General features: G+C 37.5%; 1 protein-coding gene across 1 annotated transcript in view; it reads right to left on the bottom strand.

The window, feature by feature from the left end:
• Window positions 1-13,285: 13,285 nt before the first annotated feature.
• Window positions 13,286-21,019, bottom strand: part of LOC124721684 (zinc finger protein castor homolog 1-like) — a 110,397-nt gene continuing 102,663 nt past the window's right edge. Inside the window, exon 22 of the mRNA XM_047246760.1 lies at window positions 13,286-19,166. Within this exon, the coding sequence (XP_047102716.1) occupies window positions 18,895-19,166 (272 nt within the window). The 3' untranslated portion in view covers window positions 13,286-18,894. The remainder of the gene's footprint in view (window positions 19,167-21,019) is intronic.

Here is a 21,019-nt window from a genome sequence, read left to right as displayed (position 1 = left end):
ATTTGATACAAATGCACTTTTCTGTTTGTGGATCCATCATAAAATCGCCACACACCAAACACAGAGTATTACGGAAATCACTGTGGACACACAGCACATCCTCCCAGCTGAATGCCACTCAGCACACTGACTCATCAGATATGCAGCTCTTGTCACCTAGCAGTGCAAAGATCTACTACTCCTACTTTCCAGATGGCAGCACCAGCCCCTAAAATTTTGGATTTTACCTCATATCTCCCATTTCATCTTCATATACATCCTCTTCCATTTCCATCTGAGATCTTGATACTCATACAAGTGGTTCTCTTTTCTCCAAAGGTCTCTTTAATTTTCATGGAGGCAATATCTATCTTACCCCTAATGATATATGCCTGTACATCTTTACATTTGTCCTCTAGTCATCCCTACTTAGCCATTTAGCACTTCCTGTCAATCTCATTTTTTAGACATCTGTAATCCTTTTTGCCTGCTTCATTTACTGCATTTTTATATTTTCTCCTTTCACAACTACATTCAATATCTCTTTTGTTACCCAAGGATTTCTACTAGCCATTGTCGTTTTACCTACTTGATCCTCTGCTGCCTTCACTATTTCATCTCTCAAACCTACCCATTCTTTTCTCTACTGTATTTATTTCCCCTGTTCTTGTCAATTGTTCCCTAATGCTCTCTCTGAAACTCTCTACAATCCCTGGTTCTTTCAGTTTACCCAGGTCGCATCTCCTTAAGGGGAGCCGGAGGTGCCTATGCTGCCCATGTTAAAATCACTAAGTTTGAGGAACATTTATGAATAAACTACTAAATAGAAAAATTTGAATGTTTTTTACATATAGAGTGGTTTAGTATTGCAGGGATTTTGGAGTATCTTTTCTAGTTTCCTTTCAATTATTTTTTTTTATTAATGACCCAAATTTTTTTACAAATAATTGCTTTATAATTAAACTGATATGAAACTACTGAACATATTGCCAAATGGCTGTGTTACAATGTACATTTGACCACTAGGAGTGCTGTATAAAAAGTTCATCTCTCTAGCTTGAGTGGATTTTGAGAAAATGTTCCTTATATTCGAAAAATTCTAATTTACGGGAAATGGCTATCAAAGTTTCTCAATACATTCCTGCACTATAGGATGGATTATCAGGGTCTTTTTCTTCATCCTCCAAAAGCTTCCTCTTCTGTCTTCTTTTCTGGCCTGTTGTTCCATCATACTTCATATGCCTTTCTCTTCTTTCTGCTCCTCTTGTCCTTTCTCTGTCAATATTTCTTAGTGCTCCTACAGTGTTCACCCCAGCTGTAAATCCTAATGCCTTCAGAACTTCACACTTCACACTGTTCCCTTGGTTGTAGGTTGCTATTGCATCATAAATGCCAAAGTGCAGTGTTTTTATGCTTACAAACACCGTTTTAGGAATCACTTTCCAAATCAAATTCTTTACGCTCTCATTAGAATTCTGTGTCTTTCCATGTATACATTTGTGTAACAATTCTGGCTGTGCTAAGTCATGAAAAATTGGTTTTATTGAATTTATCACAGCTGCTGGCAAACCATGTTTGTGATCATAGTCCTTTTTTGCATTATATTTGCACCAGGAATCTTTTGGGCACAGGCTGTGTTGAGGGTATTCATTGGAAGAGGCAGTATGAAGGAACAATGCCCACACTGCTTTTCGCATGTCACTAACATTACTAGTATTTTGCCTTATAGCATACCCATAGTATCTCTGTAGACGTTCAGTCACCTCATCAGTAAGCCTGCCTCTCCATCCTATTGTCTTTCCATCACTGAGCTTACTTGAACCCAAAGTTTGTTTGAGCCTTCGAAGCCATGCACCCATACGCTTTTGCACATGCCCAATGCATTCCAACTTTTCAACTACAAATTCATTTCCATATGGTTTCAGTTCCTCTATAGTCTTGAAACCTTTGGAGTCACCATCCCCAATGTAGTATTTGTACCTAATGTTGCATCTGGGAACTGAACGTTCAAAAATTTGTTTCACTCCATCCACTTCCATTGCTCCACTTGATCCACTAAAATTTGCCTCACAGGTTGCACTGTGCTCTCCTTTGATTTTATTTTTGCACCTACAATGTTTTGATATTATTGCAACATCTATCACTTTTGCACTATCACCACAAGTAGCAGTTACAGCCCTATTCAGGAATTTATGACCCCTCTTTTGCCAGGAACCATCTAATGCCACTACCAAATCCCTAGAACCACTGTTCATTTCTACAGATTCCTCCATTCCTTCCTTCATGGTTTTCAAAGCCTCATCTTCAACAGAGGATCCTACCAGTTCACAGTAGTACCCAAATTTGCTTGGAGGCAATGGCAAGTTCATAATACCACAAAACAGTTTACCAGCAGCAGACCCTTTTCCAATGGATCGAAGACCATACACAAGTCGAACATTCACATCAAACACTCTAGATCATCTATTTCCACCAAAGAGACTGGCATGTGAATTGTAGAAAGTCACTTGATACTTGCAACATGCACATATTATCTTCATCTCACAAGCTAAACCAAAGTGCTTTGTTATCTCTAGTCCCACTCCTACACTTGAACACATTTTGCACAGAACACTTTCTTTCAGCACAGAAGATAATAATCCAATATTCAGTTCTTCATTAATATCATCACTGTCACTAACATATTCACGAAATCTGTCACTTCCACCAGTCAGCTTCTTGCTAGAAGACATCACAGGGCTATGGCCGGTCATGTGTTGCTTAGCAGAAGAACGCACTGTTTCAGTAATTGTAGTATCGCGACTTGGTATTAGGGTTAATTTTCTTTTCCCTACATTCTTCCTCTTCTTATATAAACGGTTACTAAAATGTGGCATTGTAACCAGAACAACGCTTTACACAAGAAGTATAATACCAACAACAACAAGCGCAACACTGAACTAAATCGAAATGGTAAACAGCAAAGAGTCGATGTTCCGCACTCTTAGCGCTTCATTTGTCACAGAAAACAATATAGCCAACCCTTGCACACTCACCGTATGCGTAGCATAAGGCACTGTATGCGTAACAGGCCGAGAAAATCCCAAGTAGTTCGCCAGGAAGTCACGAGAGGGTGTTAGATGCATTCAGCGGCCGCCCATTTCCTCTGCAGACGTGGGGGGAAAATGGTAATAACTCCACTTATAGGGCGAGCAGAACAATAATTCAAAGTTTACATTAAAGAGGAATGTTCCAATTAATTTTCAGTAGCAAAAAAAAAAAAAAAAAAAAAAAAAAAAAAAAAAAAAAAAAAAAAAAAAAAAAAAAAAAAAAAAAAAAAAAAATTAATTTTTTTTGGATTTGACCACCTCCGGCTCCCCTTAAATTCCCACATTTTTGCAGTTTCTTCAGTTTTAATCTACAATTCACATCCAATAGATAGTGGTCAGAGTCCACATCTGCCAGTGGGTAGGATATTCCTCATTTCAAAGGACAATGAGAGGTTGTCCAAACCCTGGCAGAGAATGTGATTCAGCTGTTGCAGTCCTGGGTGGTAGTTCACTTAGGTTTTTCCTTTTTTCCCTGTACTTTGCCCAGTCCATTGTTTTATATGGTTTTTGCACATATTTTAACATATTTTGCATGAATCTGTGCTCCTTCCACCCAAGCCAATACAGAAAAGTTCCATATCCCTAGCCAGAACACAGTCGCACATACTGTTCCCAAATTCTTGCCTAGTTCTTGGAATGCCCCCCCCCCCCCCCCCCCAGATGACATTACCATCAAATTACCTTCGCTCCACCTTCAACAATGAGCTTTATCTGTTCAAATTCCATGGTACCAACCTAGTCCTGCAAAACCATGTAAATCAGGCCCGCCAGCCGGAGTGGCCGTGCGGTTCTAGGCACTACAGTCTGGAACCGAGCGACCGCTGTGGTCGCAGGTTCAAATCCTGCCTCGGGCATGGATGTGTGTGATGTCCTTAGGTTAGTTAAGTTTAATTAGTTCTAAGTTGTAGGCAACTGATGACCTCAGAAGTTAAGTCGCATAGTGCTCAGAGCCATTTGAACCAAATCAGTCCCACACCTCCTTGCAGACCATGGGGGGTGGCACAGTGGTTAGCACACTGGACTCGCATTTGGGAAAATTGCAGTTCAAACACGCATCTGGCCATCCTGAGTGAGGTTTCCTGTGATTCTTCTAAATTGCTTCAGGCAAATGTTTGGGTGGTTCCTTTGAAAGGGCACAGCCGACTTCCTTCCCCATCCCTCTCTAACCTGATGGGACCAATGACCTTGCTGGTTGGTCCCCTCCCCCAGATCAACCTACCAACCAACCTCCTTGCAGTATCTTCTCTCCATCCATAAAATTCTCCTGCTCTGGAATCTCATATTCCTGCATCCCATCTCTCACACTGGAACACTTGCCCTCCAGGAACTAGATGCACAATGTGACCTCCAAGAAACTCTCCAACCAACTCAGCTCCTACTCCCACTTTGGTCTATGACTAACCACCACCTCTACAACAGCCTCCAAGCCTCCCCCACATCAACTCATAGCTGACAAACCCTGCTTCCCAAAAAAAATACTACATTTACCAAAACCTCAGAAACTCTCTCTCACCACTATATAGGATCCAGAACCTAAACAGACCATAAACACAATATGAACTTTTTCTCCTAGGGCTTTGTCCCACAGAAGTATCAATCCATTCCATAGGCCTTACCTTTTGCCCCACTCCCAAATTCAATCATACTGGACAAGTGAAAGACCTTTTCTCTTTCTCCTGGTATCTACACTGGAAACATTTTTTCATTGCCAAACATACCCATCAGAGTCAACCCAAAGCCATTGTTGAACCCTGCCTGACTCAGTTCACTCCTCCATCCAACCATGATCAACCCCTCTGCACCGAAATCATCCCCTGTTAACATTCTAGAATTTCTTAATCTGAAACCTTGCTTCACCATCATTCCCCAAATCCCACAACATGGAAGCTAACCTTACAACCACAGAAAGAACTGCAATCTACCACCTAAACACTGATCCCAACCCTATATCCTACCTGCTGACAACAGCTCCACCACTGTGGTTTTGAACTGCAGAGATTACCTGGTAGAAGCACTTCTCCAGCTTGCAAGAGTCATCCACCTAAAACCCTTATTACAGTGATCCCATTCCAGAAATTCAGCATTCTCTCCAGTCTCTCAAATATTTAGGCCCATCCCAGAACCTCTTCCCTAAGTCTGACTCTCTCTTCACCACTACCACACTCCACACTCCTACCTACTACTTGCTTCATAAAGTCCACAAACCCAACCACCCAGGATGCCTCATTGCAGCTGGTTAGTGTGCCCCCACTGAGAGAATTTCTGCTCTCATGGACCAACCCCTTCACACTATTACCCATTATTACCCTCATATATGAAAGACACTAAGCATTTCTTCCAACAATTCTCCACAGTTCCTGTTCCTTTACCACACAGCACCCTCCTCATCAGTACTGATGCCACCTCCCTCTACACTAGCATCCTCAATGCCCATGGCCTTGCCGCTATTGAGTGCTACCTTTCCCAAAGCCTGACATAACTCCAAACCTACAGCCTTCTCCTTTGTCACCATGACCAACTATGTCCTCAACCACAATTACTTCACCTTTGAAGGCATCTCCTGCAGACAAATCCATTGTACAGCAATGGGCAGCAACATGGCACCATCCTATGCCAACCTATTCATGGGACATCTAGAGGAATAAACCTATCCATGGGCCATTTCAAGGAATCCTTCATAACTGCTCCAAATCCCAAACCCCTCACCTAGCTCAGATTCATTGATGAGATCTTCATGATCTGGACTGAGGGTGAGGACAGCATACCCAAATTCCTCCAGAACCTCAACACCTTCTCTCCAGTTCACTGCACCTCATCCTCCTCAACCTAACACATTGCCTTCCTTGATATTGACCTCTACCTCAGAGATGGCTACATCTGTATCTCTGTCCATATCAAACCTACCACCACCAGCAATGTCTCCACTTCAACAGCTGTCACCCATTCCACAACAAGAAGTCCCTTCCTTATAACCTAGTCACCTGTGACTGTCACTCCATAGTGATGAACATTCCCTCTCCAAATATACCAAGTGTTTCACTGAGGCCTTCACAGACCTTAATTACTCTCCCAACGTTGTTCAGAAACAGATCTCTCATGCCTTGGCTCTCCAGTCACCTACAACCTCCTGCATTCTCATCAACTGGCCATGAATGAGCACTCCCCTCACTACACAATACCACCAAGAACTAGAGCAACTGAATCACATTCTCCACCAGCATTTCAACTACCTCACATCATTCTTTGAAATGAGGAATATCCTACCCATTATCTTTCCCCCTCCTCCCACAGTGATATTCCACTGTGCACTGAATCTACACTTTATCATTGTAAATCCCTACTCCACCTCTTGCCTCATGGCTCATATCCCTGCAGCAGAGCTAGATACAAGACCTATCCCATACGTCCTCCCACCACCACCTACTCCAGTCCAGTCACAGGTATCATTTATCCCATCAAAGGCAGAGCTAAGTGTGAAAGCAGTCATGTGATCTACAAACTAAGCTGCATCCATTATCCTGCTTGCTATGTGAGCACAACAGCCAAAAGCTGTCTGTCCACATGAATGTCCACCGACAAACTGTGGTCTAGAGACAGTTGGGTCACCTTGTTGCTGAACATACTGCCCAGCACAATGCACTTCACTTCAGTGACTGCTTTATAGCCTGTGCCATTTGAATCCTTCCTACAAATACCACCTTTTCTGAATTTTGTAGGTGGGAACTTCACCAGCAATATAGCCTATGTTTCTATAATGACCCTTGCCTCAATCTTTGCTAGTCCCTGTTCTTCACCCACCTGTCACATTTCCCTGCTCTAAATCCAGCACTACACAGCCTTCTATTCCACCAACACACCTATTAGTCTCTTTTCTCTTTTACTTCTCTCCTTCTCCACTCCCCTTCTCCCCCACCCTCAAACCTCCTGACTGCTCCTAGCAATCCGCAGCACGAGCCTGCATGCTCCCACAAGTAACCCCGCACCCTCGTCCCCTCTACTCTTCTATCCCTCCCCCTACCTGCCCCAGACTGCTCCTTGAACACCCCCCCCCCCCATCCACCCACCCTCAGATTGCTTCTGCCATGAAGGGTGCAGCTGCTCACAGCAGTCCAGTCTCAGTGGCTAGAGACAGTGATCATGTGTGTGTGAGTTGTGCTTGCATGAATTTGTATGTTTTCTACATCAAAAGAAAGTCTTTTGCTGAAAACTTAATATATAGCAGTCTTTTTGTTGAGCCTATTTGTGAGTTAACTTGCCATAATTTCATACACGGTATGTGGCAGATTCCCATTTCCTAGAAATCAACAGTCACTGACATCTGGTGACCTCATTCAAGCTCAAATAGTGGGCAATGATAAAGAGACAATAACAACACATTGATAATGACCCATTTTGAAAATAAATTGCATAGTAAATGCTATGGATTTGAAAATAATTGCTTTTGTTGTCTGAATGAAATGTTTGGCTTTATGATGAAATGAGACTAAAGTCTTCATTGAACTGTTCAGAAATTGTATAAGGAACCAGTTATTAATTTATTCAAGATGTCAAGTACAATCTCCACCCAAAACTAGCTCATAGGAACTATTTACCATAATTTCACTACAAGGTAAACTACTTCTAACAGCAAGAAACACTCTGCCATCAACTGTATTTCATCTATCCTCTGAAGTTAGCTCCAGCTTTAGTTGCCTTTCAGCACCTATAATGATTTTGGTTTTAGTGCTTTCTATTAATGCTTGGAGTTTTGGTTCTTTCCCAACACAGCTACATCAATTTGCAACTAATATATTGATTGTTGCTAGGTCTGCCCTCATCATGTGTTTGCCTGCACCCTTGAGACTGAAGCCCTTTCTGTACTTTCCCCAAGACCCTCTAACCTAAAAAAAACTGCTCAGTCCACTCCACACAGCCCTGCTATCTGAGTAGTTGCCTCTTGTGTGTAATGGACCCCTGAACTATTAAACAGAACCTGAAACCCCATGACACTATGGTCAGTACTGTCAATTAAGTTACAGATGGTGAACTCTGCCTTCATTTCATGTGCAAGAACGGCAGTTCTTACCATTTTAGATAGCCGCCCAAGACCAGAGAGGATCTCTTCCAATCGATACCAACATGAGCCACCACCTGAGTTGGTGGGCACCCTGTACTCTTGATGGCATCTGGAAGGACCCATTCAATATCTGGGATGATTCCTCCCATTACACACACAGAATGCACATTGATCATCTTCCCCTCCTTGGCAGCCATATCCCTAACATTGGAACTGCCAACTACCAGTAATCACACCCTCTGTGAATGCCCAGATCTTGCAGGCAGAGAGGCTTCCTCTGAAACAGGGCAAGTGACTTCATCTGGATCAGCGTCTTTATAACCCACAGACAGTTCCTCAAACCTATTTGTCAGATGAACAGAGAAGCCTTTTGCCTGGCCCCCATAAAGTCTTATGCTGCCTGTCACATCACAAAATGAGTTCTCAATCAGCTACGGGTGAGTGAATCAACATCAGTGCTGATAGTAACTGCGGTGGCCACAATAGTGGTGAGGGGGGGGGGGGGGGAGGGGGAGGGGGGGGGGAACATGTGGGACATACTGGACGTCCCTTGGATCACTACATTCAGCCCCCAGTGATGCCCTGTGACAATAGCCTCATGCTGTGTGACCGATGTCAGCACTGCGTGGAGCTGTGAGCAAAGGGTCACCAACACAATTTGCATGCAAACACAGCAATCACAATCCCTATACATTCTAAAGAGAGGAACTATACACTACACAGTTACTAACCCTTTCGCTGCTGTGGACATGTACACACATCCTGCTGTGCTGTCCCCCACGTTGCGGACGTGTATACGTGCGCTGCTTGGATTTTCCTTCACTCCTAGGGATGTCTGAATGCATCCTTAGCTGCTGAACTCTTACTGCTGTGGACAAGTTACTTTCATATCTTGGTGAATAAAGAAGTTTTGAGTATTTATCACACAAGATATGGGCCTCATTGCATGTTATCATTTTCGGGAAAGCTTGTTTCAATTTCTTGAATCATTTATGAGATATGATAATTGTTATGACCACATGGTTCACAATGTGCAAGAACATGAATGGGCACATTGCACACTACTGCCCTTCAAATATAAAACCTAATAACTTTAGAATGAAATGAGATGTGCTTCTGCTCTCAACTTTAAATAAAACTTTGATATCTTGTTTACATTTAATTCACTGCAATGTATAAGCTAAAATCAAATAAACATGAAGTTCATGCAATGCATTTTTACCTATGTCAACTCTTTAAAATTTTGTGCAATGTTTTATTTAATTTGGTGCAGTGCAGTAAGTATGATGGATAACAATAAGAAATTCAGCCCTTTATTGAGCGAAGATATCAGACTGTAAGATGTGCAAAAATCAAATTTTTGCACCTAACCTTGTCTGAAAAATCAGATGGTAAGTATTTCATAGCAGTGGGCATGTCCACATGGATACTCTTGTCTCATCAGAGACAAGAGTACCATCAGGAATGCCCCAGGGAAGTGTGATAGGACTGCTGTTGAACTCTATATACATAAATGATTTGGTGAACAGGGTGGATGGAAATCTGCAATTGTTTGCTAATGATGTTGTGGTGTATGGTAAGGTGTCAAAGTTGAGTGACTATAGGAAGATACAGGATGACTTAGACAAAATTTCCAATTGGTGTGATGAATGGCAGCTAGTCCTAAATGTGGAAAAATGTAGGTTAATGTGGATGAGTTGGAAGATAAAACCTGTAATGCTCAGATACAGTATTACTAGTGTCCTGCTTGACACAGTCAAGTCATTTAAATATCTAGGCATAATATTGCAAAGCAATATGAGATGGAACGAGCATGTGAGAACTATGGTAGGGAAGGCAAATGGTTGGCTTTGGTTTGCTGGAAGAATTTTAGGAAAGAGTAGTTCATCTGTAAAGGAGACCACATATAGAATGCAGGTTCAGCCTACTCTTGAGTACTGCTTGAGTGGTTGGGATCCATACCAGGTCACATTGAAGGAAGACATCAAAGCCATTCAGAGGCGGGCGACTATATTTGTTACTGGTAGGTTCGAACAACATGTAAATGTTATGGAGATGCTTTTGGAACTCAAATGGGAATCCCTGGAGGAAATGTGATGTTCTTTTCAAGAAATACTATTGAGAAAATATAGAGAACCAGCATTTGAAGCTGACTGTCGAACGATTCTACTGCCGCCAACATAAATTTGTGTGTAAGAACCACAAAGATATGAAAAATTGGGGCTCATGCAGAGGCATATAGACTGTTGTTTTTCCCTTGCTCTATCTGAGAGTGGAACAGGAAAGGAAATGACAAGCAGTGATACAGGACACCCTCCGCTATGCACTATATGGTGGCTTGCAGTGTATCTATGTAGATTGGATGTAGAAGTGGGCACGTCACACCCGAACCATCAATGAGATATAAGACCCAATTACTCAAGAGCAAAATAAGATATCATTCTGCTCTCAATATTAAATACAAGTTTGATATCTTGTCTACATTTCATTTACTGCAATGTATAAGCTAAAATCAACGATATGCATAGTTCACACAATGCATTTTTATCTCTGCAATGTTTTACTTAATTTGATGCAGCACAGTAAGTATGATGGGTAACTAGAGGACATTCACTTCTTTATTGAGTGCAGATATCAGACTGCAAAATATGCAAAAAATTTCATACAGGTCAGAATGCCATCTATCAGCACAGGCAATCTTTGACTTAATTTGATGTAGGACAGGGAATATGACTGATAATGAAAAGAAATTCATTTCTTTATTGAGTGAAGATCTCAGACTAAGATGTGCAAAAATTAATTTTTTTGCCTAATAGTTTTCTTAAAAATCACATGATAAGTATTTCATATCCACCAGAATGCCATCTCCCAACACCAGCACCAGCATTTGGCGAGTAGTACAGCCATAACAAAGGCGGCCTCAGCTCAGAATGCAAAGAGTTCATCCGTAGCAGTGAAAGGGTTAAACGTGACATTGCACTTAGTAAATACACAAAAATGTAGTAAGTTTAAGAATTTAAACCAAAAAGCACACAGAAAAATCAAAGTAAGTCTCACAAACAAAATAGTGTGCTCTGCTTGATCCTGCATGGACAGAAGCTGCCACCTAACTCCTACCTACTTTCCGTACAGATTTCCTAACATTTAGATTTATATTCAATTACCAAATTTCTTTTTTTCATAAATTCTTTTCTTGGTATTACCAGTCTGCAGTTTATATTCATTCTACATTCACAATCATAAGGTTTTTGCTGCTCAGATACAAAAACATCTACTACCTGTAGTGTCTTATTTCCTAATCTAATTCCCTCAGCATAACATCATTTATAACTGCTGTTTGGTTTGTGTACAAATTTTAGATAATCTTTCACTTTCAGTATTTTATCTCTGCTACATTCAGAGTTTCCAAGAGCATAGTCCAGTCAATACTGTCAAAAGCTTTCTCTATATCTACAAATGCTGTAAATGGAGGTTTGCCTTTCTCCATCCCATTTTCTAAGACAGTACATAGGGGCAGTAATTGCCCTGTGGGCTCCTCCTTTAGAACCCAAACTGATCTTCCCCAAGGTCACCCTTTACCAGTTTTTCCATTATTCTGAATATTAGTAACTGGAAAAGTAGATTAAAAGTTTCACACATATAAAACTCTGAAGAACTTGCACATAATATGACATCTGAAACAATTTTAAACTGTAAATACACTGAGACATGAAAAGCTCAGTATTAAATTATGTCGTATATTCTAGCACAGTTCCAATTGCCATAATTTGATACACAGCACATGACAGATTCCTATTTCCTAAACATCAACAGCCACTGACATCCTGTGATACCCTTCAAGTTCAAATAGTGGACAGCGATAAAGAAACAATATCAACACAAATGATAATGATCTACCTCAAAAATAAATTGCATTGTAAATGCTATGGATTTGAACATAATTGCTGATGTCACCTAAATAAAATGTTTGGCTTCTAATCTCATTACTGATCTTTATTCATCAAAGTACGCATATCTTGTCAATACCAACATGATTTTCAGTAATTTTACTTTCCATCTGTGTTTGACTCTGTTCAGGTCAATAAATCTAAGATAGTCTTGATTCAACAATCATCTTTAGTACGGCAACAATTAATCACAATCTACAATTCATATTCAATTAAGCCACTTACATAGTTTCACGGAGTGTGAATGAATGAATAAATTAACAAATGTATGGGAATTTTGTATAACTCATTCATTAAGCTTCAACATTTTGAGAAATTATTAGTGGCTTGACATTAATGGATAACTGAAGAGTTCAAGTAGACAACTGAACCTGTGAAACATTCATGTAGAAATATGTTATTGCTAAACCAATAATAGTATACACTTTAACAATGTTTTCATCGGGGCCTAGCTGGGTCCCTATGTCATTTTCTTTCATTGTCAAAACTGAGTTAACATTTCTGCTCCCAATACATCACAGAGCATTAAGGTAAAGTAACAGAGGGGAGGGGGTAGGGATTGAGATGTGTGTGTGTGTGTGTGTGTGTGTGTGTGTGGTGCGTGTGTGTGTGTGTGTGTGTGTTGGAGAGAGAGAGAGAGAGAGACAGAGGGAGTATGGCGTAGACACTTTTCATATATAAATTAAACTAAAAGGGAAAACAGGGATTAGATTTAGACAAGTACTTTAACGAAAATACCACAGAGAACAGTAATGAGGAAAGTGCCAGTTTAAAAGTGTAATAACACTATGTAAAAACAAAGTCCCCAACATTATTTGTATGATGAAAATAATTTGTGCTGTACTTTTGCAACTAGGTCCCACATTGTGTCGACTTGAGTGTGAATGTGTACACAGGATTGTGTGTTTTGTAACATTGTAGCTGAGAAATGTTTACATGTATGACATATTCGCGTTATATACCTATGTGCAAAAAACATTTCTGTCATTAGTATATGCAAGTTTTAAGGTGTGTTTTTAACATTGCAATTGAGGAATAGGAAACTAAGGTGAATTTAAAACTAAATTCAGTTCTTCATTGCCTATTGTATTTGGTAATTTTTAAACTTAGTGAATTATACATTTGACCATGCATCCTTTTACTGACAGATATAAATAAAATACTCACTTCTTAGAAAAAAAATCACAGACTACATGAAACTAAGGATATTAATGTAAGTTCCATTCTTCATATATTCTCATCATGAATACATACACAAAAATACATTACATTCAGTATACATTTTTATTACAAAATGATATAACTGCTGGAATTATTCATAGTAAAACTATGGATGTGTGATATATGCACTTCTCTCTTTTTCTCTGACACACACACACACACACACACACACACACACACACACACACACACACACACACATGCAGAGTATTCTGGAAAGTTTCGAGATGTGAAACACAAATCTAATGGATGAACCTACAAGTAGCTGCAGTTTATGAATTTTGTAATCTCAAATACTGTCACAAATATCATTAATGTGCCTATTCTTAGGCACGCAGAACCAATAAAAAAGAAAAAATGTGTATAGATAACGGTGGCAACTTCTCCCCTAATGGTTGTTTCTCACAGCTTTTATTGGATGGGAAAAAATATGTATTAAATATTCGGCAAAAATTATGTACGGTTAAAACTCATGTAAAACAGATGTTAATAATACATAATATTTGGGCACTGTAGAAAACAGAAGAAAAAACATTATACTCATTAACAAATAGAAATTTCATAGTTTAGGCCCATAAGAATAGTTAATTTACAAGTCTGAAACTGTAAAACATAATAAATGTAATGACCATGGTACTTACAGTGTGAAATGTATATAATATTGCTGACTCAACTACGTGGTCTCTCAGTGTAAAACTTGGTTGAAATCATTAGATTGTTGAAATCAGTACATAGCACAAAGTATCAACAGACAGAAGGTACTGAGTGGTACTGTCAGGGCAAGAAGAATGAAATATGTAAATAAGATTATTTAGAAACTGTCATACATTTTTCTCTGAAGATTTTCACTAATATTTTTAGTGTTACATGGTCACAGAAAATGCCACAATGAACTGTCTCACACATTTAATGCAAAGAAGAGACAAACAAATAACAATTAAAAACTTAACAGCACAATGTTCGTTATGCCTGTCCATATCAATCAGTTAAGCCACCAAATCACAAAGAAAGAAGTTGCTGTAACTCTTAGCAAATGATAATGTCAGAGCTCAATACAATCTATTAAGTTTTTGGTAACAAAATAATTCATCAGGAAGAGTTATAAATGTACGGCAGCTATTGAAACGTATTTTCAATAAAAAATTAAGTCATTGAGCAATAGTTAGCAGCAAAAGAAAGACTTTATAGTGTGTTCTACAATGGAGTAGTTGTATGTAATAGAAGATGTCTTGAAGTAATTATCTGAAAGAATGAAATTTGCATCAATTAGTCTTTTAAAAAGGTACAGAACTGCATATAATGATTGAATGTAATGGTGTAGGTCATCTCTATATAGAATTTAAAAGAAATTCTATCATTTATCTTATATTTCAAGGAAATTATTATTAAATACTGCTTAGGTTTTACCAAATTGTGATGGAAGTTTTACAGTAATGATAATGGGGTGGGGGGGGGGTGGGGGGGGGGAGGGGGACCAGAGTTATTGGCACTGTAGGAAAAGACAATAAGTACCAGCTACAAGAAAAGTCAGTTTTTTTTCTAAAGTGCATTATCAACACAAGTGCTTCGAGTTACAGCAGAATTAAATCTGAAGACACTGATCAATACCTTTACAAAAGTGAGACATTGTTAATGATAGTAAGAAATTCATATATTTTTCCTTTCTTCATTTTACTTTAGAACATTTTTAAACTCTCTTGGACAATTCCCAGAACATGTTGTGAAATAAAAACTATCTTGCAACTAAAACAGAATGACTCTACCAATATATTGGTTAGATCACTCACTAAAAACGAATGATCTAATTGACAAATGTGATGCAATAGTCTTCAAATAAATAAAAATATGAAATAAGAAAGAGGAATGACAATGATGCAGCAAGACTTTCCTCCTTTAAAATAAGAAATGGATATTGTTGGAGATGAAATAGCAGGTCTCAGATATTACTGTAATACATATCATTGGAAAAGATTTCTCATTGCATAGTGTGGCTGTATACAAAAGAAAATGATGAAAAGAAAAAGGAAAATTTGAGGAAATTTGGATTAATACACATAGTTAATGCCATTTTACCTAGGATAAGAGAAACCAAAAATTAATGTACAGTTATATGTAAATGAAAACAATGGCTCAACGTCATTTTGAACACTTAACTGCACATGCTCTCAAGGGTTGTGAGCTATTTTACTGGCTACTGAAGACTACATTTTTCTAATAACTGAGAGCTACTGTTTGTAAGGCCGTTTCACTGTGTGAGAAATAATGCTTACAAATGATTCACAGCTATCAAACATGCAGTATGATATGAAAACCTAATGGACACGAATTTTTATTATCTTTTCTCTTTTAGAGATTCTGCCAAATATATGAATTTCATCCAATGCAAGCAGATTAATTGCTGTTCCCCAAAATGTTTTTAGAAAATATAGCATCATGTTCTTATTTTCATGATTATGAATGTGTATGTAAATCACATGAAGCATAACTGCCGTTATTGGCTTACATACATGTGAATCTCACAGGAGCAAGATTTATTTCAATTGACAGTGCACAAACCTTTGAAAATTATACAGACAACCTTTTCTTTTTCAGTTGAATCATGCAGTACTGAATAATGCAACGAGATAATTGTTTTCCTGATGGTGATGTATTTAAAGTCATTAAGTTCCTCTTTCATATTATACTACACGCGTTCCAAATACAGTCTGAAAGTCATGAGGGTACTTTTCCCTCAGCTTCAACAGCATTCCCTAATTTAAAATTTTTAACTTAATTTTGATTTCTAAAATTTAAGCAATTTAAAAAGAGTGATGTAAACTGAAAGGACTTGATTAATGCTGAAGATGTGTGTATTGCACTTCTGCAGATACAGTGACAAATGATGTATGATTGAAACTCCAGAATACTTCTGTACATATTCTCAAAAATACAGGTAATTAAATAAAAGATTATAAAATAGGATTAAATAATCAAACAAAAATATTAATGTTTTGACTTTCAAACAAAACCATGTTTGGAAAATAAAGAGGAAAGAATAACAATTAAGCCAATCTCTGTGGTAAAGAAGATAAACATTTTTTTCCTTACACAGAATGAAATACTTAAAATATCTTTGTACAACAGACACTTTCTTTTTTAAGAATAATCATTTGGTTTTTCTCACATTTCAAATTATTACTTACATATTATCCATACCTATTCTTATTTCCTACATGCAGCCACAATTATTATAAAACAAACATAGTAGATACAGTGCAGACTAGGCATTTTATGAGTAACTGATGGAAACTCTGCACATCAATGTTGTATTTATATGGCACAGGTAAAAAAAATCTCATTTCCCAAAACACAATTATTATGGGCAAAATCAAAATATGGCTGATATTAGAAGAAAACATTTATGTTGGAATGCATCTACATTGAAGACTTAAGTTCACATGTTTTTCTTAATACTTGAGATTATAAATGTTGGTCAATTTTGACAGCCAATATGGAAAAAGGCACACAGCTAATGCTTGTTGTAAATGTTTACTGTGGTAAATTTCCAATGTAACTTCTTGTTTTATAAATCAACTCACTTTTTTAACAGATATAGATTTCAGATAAAATTCCTCTCATATTTCTGAAACAAACATTGTCAATGTGCTTATAGCCTATGTTGATTCCGATTCTAAATAGCTACATATATATTGTTATTGATCAGCAGTAACCATGACTGCAATTTAACAGCCAATCAGGTATCACACACATGACAAGTCTCAAATTTTTATTCATGACCTCATGAAATTAAGCACTGCCTGAACATTTGTATGCTGGCGGGCCCCAAAAAATTAAAAAAAAACATCTCTAATTTTTAATTTCAGACACTCTGAGTGCCAAACTATAAAAACGTTAAACAAATACTGTCTTCAAAACTGTATCTATCATCTATACATATAATACTAGAAAAATTATATCATATTTTGATAAAAGATTTTAAGGCACTAAAATTTGTGAATCAATATTTTTTCTTTCACTTTCACATTAATGCATATCTGAAAGAGAAAATTGGACTATAAAATTTAGAGTAAAACATCTATAAAACAGTTTTTGTACTATTAGATTTATCTTAGAAAATTTTTAATTCCAGTCAATATATTATTGTTATATTTTTGGAAGGTTGGCCAGCATTTTTAAAATGTGATCTCATATAATTTATCCATGCCACAGTATAAATGTTGTATGTTTACTTACAAGAATTTCTTTATGGAATAATCACATTTACCTATTCACAATACATATTCACATCTGAACAACAAAAATATGACTAACATATGTGTACAATTACTGTATAATAAACATATTACATCTGGAATACGAGATTAATACATGGAACAAATATAAGCACTACAGAAGAGGGCCTGGAAAAGGGGGCATCTCGAATCTTGTAAGGCACAACTGCTACCTACCCAAAAACTCTACCAAACTAGATACAGTTTTGTTATATCTCAACACGTCTTTTCTAAAGGCACAAATTATTTATTAATACACTGTCATAATAATGTGTATATCATAATTATGTACCTAAATATAAGGCAAATACCACTTCAAATGAAATAACTGCTAATAATACTACATAATGGAAAATGAATTTGTTGTCTTTACAAAGTATTTCTGATCCCTAGATATACATAAATGAGCAATAATGCTCATTTTTACTATGACTAAACCATTCATTTATCAGTGGATTCAATTTCTTATTCACATTCTGTTGCCTTTTCCTGATGTCTTTTATTTAATACAGACTTATACACAATACACTTAAGATGTATACACCTATAAGTGGTGCTGTAGGAAAGCTTGTAAGCCATTTTCTTGTAACTCATGTCTCTGTTTTGGCATCAAAGCCACATTCATATCATAAATATTAATTGTACACTTTAGTTTGTGCTACACAAATGTTTGATTACAACACAGTCTCATTTCAAAAAAATAAATGTCTTAGAGCTATGATATGACTTCTGCTTACGAACTTAACACATCACAATAACTCATTCACTCATATCTCTCTCAACATGAAATATATACACTTGCAATGAATGCAGTAGATTTTCATAAATAATTAACAATCACTTTGATTTAATGCTTTCTGATATCCAGTCACACAAGTACTGTTACAATGGTAATGTCTTGGTGTTATCAAATATATAAATAAACATTACAAACTTAAAAATGTTTAGCACTGTATTTCATTATATACAAAAATCATTATGTTTCTCATGTTCAAACATAGAACAGTAATACTGGAGTCTTTTTGAAGCCACAGACAAAAAGGTAGTGGCTGTGACAGTACACATTACACAAAGTAAGTTGTCTTAAAACTCACTTGTAGTAATCACACTTATTGTGAATATCTCCCCTTTTGACTGGGATTTTATTCCTCACTGTAAATACTTACAGTATTTGAGTATATCAATCATATTTCCATTTATGATATATTGTATTTTTATAAATCACTAATTACACTTTCTCTTCCTTTAATAACATCACTGCCATGAATTGGGTATCCTGTTCTACCAGGATGGGCATACACTACAAAAATCATTAGAACTGGGTCACTATATCATTCCATGTGTCTGTATTTGTGGGCAGACATCTGCGACAATCCAAGAACAGCATACTGGCAACTCAGACAGTGATAGTGGGTTTGCTTTCCTGAATGTGCACATGATTCTATGCTGCACGGCTGCGAAGGGGTAAATTTCTCAAAGCCAGCTGCCATAATAGAGTCAAGTTTCTGGTGCTGACGTCTATGGGCCACTACTTTATTTGTGTCAGTACATACAAATTCACATTTCAGGCAATGAAAGTGTGATGCCTTATTCTGCATTGCACCTGCAAATGAAGAAGATGCTCAGAGTCAATTTAACTTTCGAGGAAGTACAAAAGATTATGTCACTAAACACAAACAGTTACTTTCCACACCTTAAATGTTGTTATTATTGCATGAGACAGAATATTACTCAAATTCTAACATCAGCAGCAATGAGCCATCTAAAATTTATATATTAAGATGAAAAATGGAGAAAGTGCCCAGCGTTTAGATTTAGAAGAGAGAAAGAGCAATGTAACAACCCCATCAGAAGAATAAGAATCTTGTAGGTGAAGCAACATCCTTAAACCCTTGAGGTATGGAACACATCAATTGATTCTTTACTTATACTACTCCAAAATGTACATTGTTTGAAGTAAGTTCTCAAAGAAGGCAACAGTTCCTCAATCTCTTCATCCCTTATAACATGAATAGAAATGAGCATGTGGTCACCACAAATGAAACAACATGTGACCAGATATTTTTTGATAAGCAGTGGTAGATATATGAAATTGAGATTACAGGTAAGGTCCTTCTGATTAAACCTCTATAAAACTGATATAAGGGACATATCACTGAAGAACATCAAGTTTACACAGAAACACAAATATACAAGACCTGTCACACAAAACAATACGAGAAGTTTTTACCACCGCTGGAACATGTAAACTGGAATATGGAGGGCTGCACTGATGTAAATGAGAACTCTTCTATAATTATAAATTTTCTTCTGACACACCCACACTTTAAACAAGAAAGGGGAAGGAACAAGCCATCAACACATAATATAGGTTGCTCAGGATATACAACAATCATCAAATTCTATAATGATACTTAATAATATAGTGTTCAAAAATGAATAGTTAAAATAATATGACAAAGATTACAGGCACAATACAATTGCAGGAAAGGAAAGGATGGGAAAAGAGTGACCTCACTGTACAATGTATACATCTATGTTTATACTCTTCAAGCCACTGAGAAGTGGATAGCAGAGGGTACATCCCATTGTACCAGTTATTAGGGTTTTAGTCTGTTGCATTCACATGTGGAACATCAGAAGATTGGTTACTGAAAGGCCTCTGTGCACACTATAATTAGTCTTATCTTATCTTTGTGATCCCTACAGATAAATGTTTATATGTGATAAAGACTGCCTTTTAAATGCCATATATAAAAAAATAAATAAATAAATTTAGGGGGTTGTAGTGTATTCTTCGATTTTTCACTTACAGCTGATTGTAGAAACTTTCTAAGCAGGTTTTTGTGGGATAGTTTTGTCTATCTTCAAGCATCTGCCAGTTCAATATCCCATTAAGCCTATTTGATAGACGTCACACACACTTGCAATATTCCAGGATAGGTTGCACTAGTGTTTTGTATGCAGTCTCCTTTGTAGATTGATTGCATTTCCTAGCATTCTACCAATGAACCACATGCTTGTATGAGTTGAGCAATTCCACCTGTGACGCACTGAAATTATATTTATAGTACAGAACTTTTTTTCCATTTTGTTAAGTGCACAGTTTTAAATTTCTGTGATTATGTAGATTTTCCTAGAGTAACAAACATTGTTACTCTTCACAAGTATGCAGCCAGATTCCATCGTCTTGATGACACAACATTTTAATAGTCCAACTGGTTGCCATTTTCAGGTGAGACTGCAGGTGCACAATGAAGTTGTAACTGAGGTAACATCAGATATGGTGGCTCCTTTATACCCCAGCAACAGGCTGCTGTGCATGCATGAGAAGTGGAAGTTCTGCCCTCTGCAAAGTGAAGAAATCAAGCACCGCCGGTGGCAGAAACTAACACAAGCAATGAATAGCAAATTCAGATGCAGTCGGTTGAAAATCAAACTGGTGTTGTTTTATAT

Source organism: Schistocerca piceifrons, chromosome X (genome assembly GCF_021461385.2).
Source record: "Schistocerca piceifrons isolate TAMUIC-IGC-003096 chromosome X, iqSchPice1.1, whole genome shotgun sequence".
NCBI lineage: Eukaryota > Metazoa > Arthropoda > Insecta > Orthoptera > Acrididae > Schistocerca > Schistocerca piceifrons.
This window is presented reverse-complemented; position numbering and strand designations above follow the sequence as displayed.